Raw genomic sequence first — 5,561 nt, 5'->3', positions numbered from 1 at the left:
ATGCCATAAGATCCTGCAAGTCTGGCTGATTGATGTCGCTTTTTTTCACCAAAAAATGAAAACGTAAAATGATCAGTGCAGCATTAATAAATTACCACTTGGAGGACCAAATATTTTGCAATGCGATAACTACCCCTACAATCAAAACAGGTAATATTGTGATTTTTATTTCTTCTCCTTACTATACAAAAACAATAATCTTTTAAGAAACTACAAACTTTATGAACACTATTCAAGTTTGTGTAATTCAAACAAACGCATAATTAATAATTTATGATGTGACAAGGATGCACAGGGACATAGAATTTAATCAACTTCTTTTTGCATGGACAAGGACTAATACTTCAGGACATTTTTTCCTCCCCATTTCAAACGGAATTGGACATTCCATATCCTAATTCTGAGAATCTAATGTTCTCACTTTTTGCAAACAAATACTTTGAATTTGACAGAAAATATAACAAAAAAGTTAAAGGAGAAAGCATGATCGCAATCCAAAATCCAAAATTTCTTTCACATCAGAATGTATTAAATTACACAATTCCATATAATACCAACAAAATTTTTTTCCACGGCAGATACAGTGATGATGGTTTTAAAATATTCAAAGAAACCAAGGCCATCTTTAGATATTTGTTTGGTTGCCCTCTCACGACCAACTGACTTTAAATGCCCCGACTCAAAACATTTTTTTAAAAATTAGAGTTCACGATTTTTTTTTTCTTTTTATTTCTCATATCCTTCCGCATATACATTGTATGCTTAAATTTTCTGGAAAAAAGTATTTCCCATCTACTACGGACCCAATAATATTACCCAGAGCCGGGAGAGGGCAAGCAAACAATAGTTTTAAGATTACCAAACCAGAGATAGAAGAAAAATTTGCAATCACTGCCACAAGCATTTAAGAATTGAAATTTTGATGTCTACTGTGAACTTTCTTAATACTACAGTTTACAAACGACATAAATTTTAAAACTTTAACAAACTTGATATCAAGTCCTTTATCAAACCAACACATAAATGGTCAGTATCTACACAGACAGACAGACAGACAAAACGCTCATAGTCCAGCTGTTTTTTTAATAAAAGAAGAATGCTCAAGACATGCAAGAAAAACTACTGACCCGACAATATTAAATGCAACACAGAATAATTACAAGAGTGATTTATCAAAGCAAGGATACCCTACCTCAGAAATCGATCCTATCAAAGAAACGATCAACACAAATCGATCAACACCCATCCTTAAAACATTGACGAACAGCCATGGTGTTACCCTTTAATATTGGTTACTGAATTTATTCCTAGAAAAAAGAAGGAATTTTGAAATATTGGCATATCTTTCTTAGAAATCAAGAATGCAAAAGACTCTTTTTAATTTTCATGCATTCATAGCTCACAGCATACACTAGAACATAGGTGGGTGATGAGATAATCAAGTCAAACTTAAAATAAACATAATACAAGTATTTTTTAAAAGCTTGTCTGACGTGAGGAAAATTTATTATTATACGAAAAATTAAGAAAAGTGGAATCCAACGTAATCAACACAACCCTGAGTTCAGAAATAAATGATTTTGCTAAGGAACGCTATTTTCATTGTTATCAACGTCTTTTTATTAAAAATCGTTTCTGAATTTAGTTTACATGTAATTCTGTATTTAATTTACATGTACTCGTATTTTTTTCATGGCAGTAGAAACCGAGGAGATAAGGACCCCCCACCCCCACCCCCACTCCCAATGCGTTCTTGATGTATAATATTATGCTGAATAAAAAAGAGCTACTTTTTGTCCCATGTATCATGTAAAAAAAAACATTCATGATAATCATTACTTGATAAGGAATTTTTCCTTGATGAGTACCCAAGAATTAAAAAAAATTACTTATGCACCCCGCTCATCGGAAAAGTTTAGTGTAAATGAAAATGCAAATAATTCAAAATTGATTTCTTTTCTTCTATGATTGTAAATATTAAAAAGTAATAAGTATGAATGATTTCCTATTGAGGCTAATAAAATCAATAATGTTGTAAATAATTGAACTTTTTAATGATAATGAAAAAAGGGAAGAAGGACCGACCACAGAGGGCCTGTGATATATGCTGTTTCTTGAGAAGAAAATTGCTTAGACCGTAGCATTTACCTCATTTCGCTACATGTGAATTTCTGTGTCAAATTGTAATATTTAATTATTTTATCCTATTTTTTCCTACCTAAACCTGCTAGCCTTTGTTCCCAAAATTTCATAAATAGACCAAATGCACCTTAGGGCTAGACCCCCCCCCCTTCTTTTTCTGTTTATATTTGGGATCGACACACTTTTCCCCTATTTTTGTATTCTAATTTGCTCTACATGACTGTTATCGATAATGTAATTTTTTTTTGTTGATAAGCTGTATTAACTATATCGTTTTCGACTGACACTATCTTTATATATTAGTCGAAAACAATATATTTAAAAACAGCTTATATACACATAAAGGTAACAATAACGATAAAATGTAGTGCATATTAGAAATAATGATCAATATTTTACTGTTGATGGATAAAATTAAAAAAATAAAAAAAATCAAGAATGACCATACTAGCATTCCATAGCTATGTATTTAAAAAAGTCTTCTTCCTAATTAATAAACTAGAGGTACTGTTAGCACTGAGTTTACTATATCATACCCCGCCTCCCATATGATTATAATGACAAAGTCCATGTTTTGCTTTGGGAGACCCGAAATAAGTGACAGATCAAAAGTAAAATAGAAGGTGCAAAATGGCAGGATATTATGAAGAATCTGTGAAAGTATATATCATTAAATTTTATTCAGTGGTTTAGGAGGAGTTGCGGATAAAAGATGGATACTCTTCAATATTATTGAAAATTTGATTAAATGAAAAAGTATCTATTTTGCTCTGGGAAACCCGAAATAAGTGTTAGCTCAAAAAGTAAAATAGGAGGTGAACAATGACAATCTGTACTAAAGATTCTATGAGTTGCGGATAAGAGATAGGTGCCCCCAAAACGTAACGGATTGACGTACAGACGGACGGACAGACATCCCGATCACTCTTTACCCTCCCACTTTTCAAGCGGAGGGTATAATAAATACATCTACAGAGTCTATACAAGTATACTACACATAAATAGAATGTAGGAAACAAATACTAGTATATCTAATACGCAGATGTAAAACTAGTAAGAAATTTAAGAAATCCTTTTGCCAGTTAAGATGCGGAATGCATATTTGTGAATAACAATATGTTTGTAACATGAACAAAATATAAATTGATTGAATCCCAATTAAAAAAAATCATTGAAAGTGGAGCAAAATTCAGAAAAACTAGTTAGACGTTCCTATAGATGTAATTTATTCTGGTTTCTTTACCTCGATGATGTCATCTATTGCTGCTGTGCTGTACCAAACATAGGAAGATAGTAGTTAGTATGAGAACTCCTGATGAGTTATCACACAATAGTCCGCTTTACTGGACAGAGAGCAACACAAGAAATATATAACAATGAAAAATGGACAACAATTTTTTGATACATGTGCTCACTCCTCCATGACACCTGATTCCACCTCTGATGTTTTGGAGGTCTGTGTTTGCTCTGCTCCTGTTTTGTTTTGTTTTATTGACCTTTGAGCTTGTATGTTGTTTGTTATCTCAATATATTTCTTGTGAGGAATTCGGAGATTATGTAAGATATTGGTGCCTCGGATATGAAAACCCAGGGGTGCTATTAGAGAAGGTGGGAAGAGTCAGATCAAGATATACAGTTGACATAAAAGTCATCCGATTCATGGAATGAAATAATAAAATTTACATCTGTTGTTAGGTACACGACGTGTAATCTATACAGGCTTCAGAGCATAAAATTAACAATTATAAAAAAAAAGCTAGAAACGATCTCGTTGCGAGCAACGAGAGGTCTTCCGTCCGATTCAGGAAAAAAAATCTCGTAAAATCGAGCTGAAAAGTGATTCAAAATTTTGGTCGCAAAGAGGATTGAACCAATGTTGCCTTTTTCTGTTTTATCCCCAACGCACAAACCATTAAGCTTTTGGGAGTACTGCTCTAAATATACTTGTGTGTATACTTTTGCAACAGTACACCTGTCTAAGAATCATAAAAGGCGGGTCACTATTAATAATTTGCGCCAAACGCCACGAGTAAATATTCGCGCATTTTCTTTGAACTTATCTATTTTAAAAATAGGTGTGGTAGCTTCAATGAAATAAAATAAATAAAACGTTCTTATCGCCTTTATTTTATTTCGACGTTTAAAAAGTCTTTGTACACATTACATATATCGTATCTAGCCCAGTTACACTAAAGTAGTGAAACGGAAATTAAGCGTTAAGATTGACACTGAATTGCAACGAACTACTACATGAAAGTCCAAGTACATGTAGTTTTTTTTTTACATTTCATGCATTCGTATGTCAGAATGGTTTAATCAAACGCTCAGCTGCCTCCATAAACCCCAATTGCGAAATGGCGGAATTGACAAAGACAGCCGCCATCTGGGGCCCGCTTCAGATTTTCAAATATTAATATCTAGAATTCAGATAAGCCAATTTTCAAACAACTTATATAGTAAGCATCAAATTGTTAAGATGAATACTTTTGCTCAGGAATGTATAACAAAATATTGATCATTAGAGGGTTATAGATAAAAGACTTTTGGCCCCTCTTAGCCCCTAATTTGAAGGGTCAGCCCTATTTTTTTGACATCAAATGAAAGGTCTTGCGATGTTGCACATTTTGTCTTCAATATGTTTTAACAAATTATGAACAGGTGTGAAGATATGAGACAAAATGCGTCAAATTTTGTGAGATATTTCTGAGACATTTTTTCGGACCTACCGAACTCCGGTGCTTTTTGCGCTAGAAAGATTTGGAGACCCAATTACAATTTGCCAAACCTTCCTCTATTTTCCCTGAAAATCTCAAATCCATATCTTAAGTCGTTTCGGAGGAGTTTCCCGGACAAGCCGACCCTCTAAAAATCAGTAAATAGTCCATATCTCACGACAGGAAGTGACGACGTACATATAAAAAATATCCAACAAGGTTCAGACCAATGTCTATCAGATCTGAAAGTTTCGTGAAAATCGACCGAGCCGTTTCCGAGAACTCGCGTGCACAAAAATCGGTAAGAAAAAAAGAATAATAATAGGGAAAAAGAAACCGAACGAAAACAATAAGGTCTTCTGTTGGAAACGGAAGACCTTAAAAATGTTAGAACTGTTCTAGTCAGAGTATTCTATTCCATTAGTCCCCAACGTAATCAATCAGTAATTCTACCACAATTATCATCGAGATCAAAGAGATGTCACGGACAGTATTCTCTTTTAACTCACGAATGTCATAAAAAATATCAGATCAGAAACAGAAGTGAAATATCTACAGTTACTGTAGAATCTAATACATATTTAGACCATATCGATGTGTCGTCTTATTCGCTTATACTAGTACCCAAGTAGGGCTGTTCCAAGGACCTTCCCATAACATTCACACTGCCTGATTTTACTAATAAAGCAGTGAAAAAAACAAATG

The 5,561-nt window shown here is 33.5% G+C and overlaps 1 protein-coding gene across 2 annotated transcripts in view; it reads right to left on the bottom strand.

Annotated features, from left to right (window-relative positions):
* LOC134248152 (cannabinoid receptor 2-like) overlaps nucleotides 1–3,587 on the bottom strand; it is a 14,499-nt gene extending 10,912 nt beyond the window's left edge. Inside the window, exons 1-2 of one of the 2 annotated variants that reach the window (XM_062730563.1) lie at nucleotides 3,386–3,587; nucleotides 1,193–1,307 (exon numbers count right to left, since the gene is read on the bottom strand). In XM_062730563.1, coding sequence (XP_062586547.1) covers nucleotides 1,193–1,246 — 54 coding nt within the window. In that variant the 5' untranslated portion in view covers nucleotides 1,247–1,307; nucleotides 3,386–3,587. The remainder of the gene's footprint in view (nucleotides 1–1,192; nucleotides 1,308–3,385) is intronic. The other variant, XM_062730562.1, reaches the window with a different exon arrangement.
* Nucleotides 3,588–5,561: the final 1,974 nt, after the last annotated feature.

This window comes from Saccostrea cucullata, unplaced genomic scaffold, assembly GCF_032062105.1.
Source record: "Saccostrea cucullata isolate Sc308-1 unplaced genomic scaffold, CSIRO_AGI_Scuc_v1 ctg1130, whole genome shotgun sequence".
In the NCBI taxonomy this organism is placed as follows: domain Eukaryota; kingdom Metazoa; phylum Mollusca; class Bivalvia; order Ostreida; family Ostreidae; genus Saccostrea; species Saccostrea cuccullata.
Note: the sequence above shows the minus strand (reverse complement) of the source record. Positions and strands in the feature narration are given on the sequence as shown.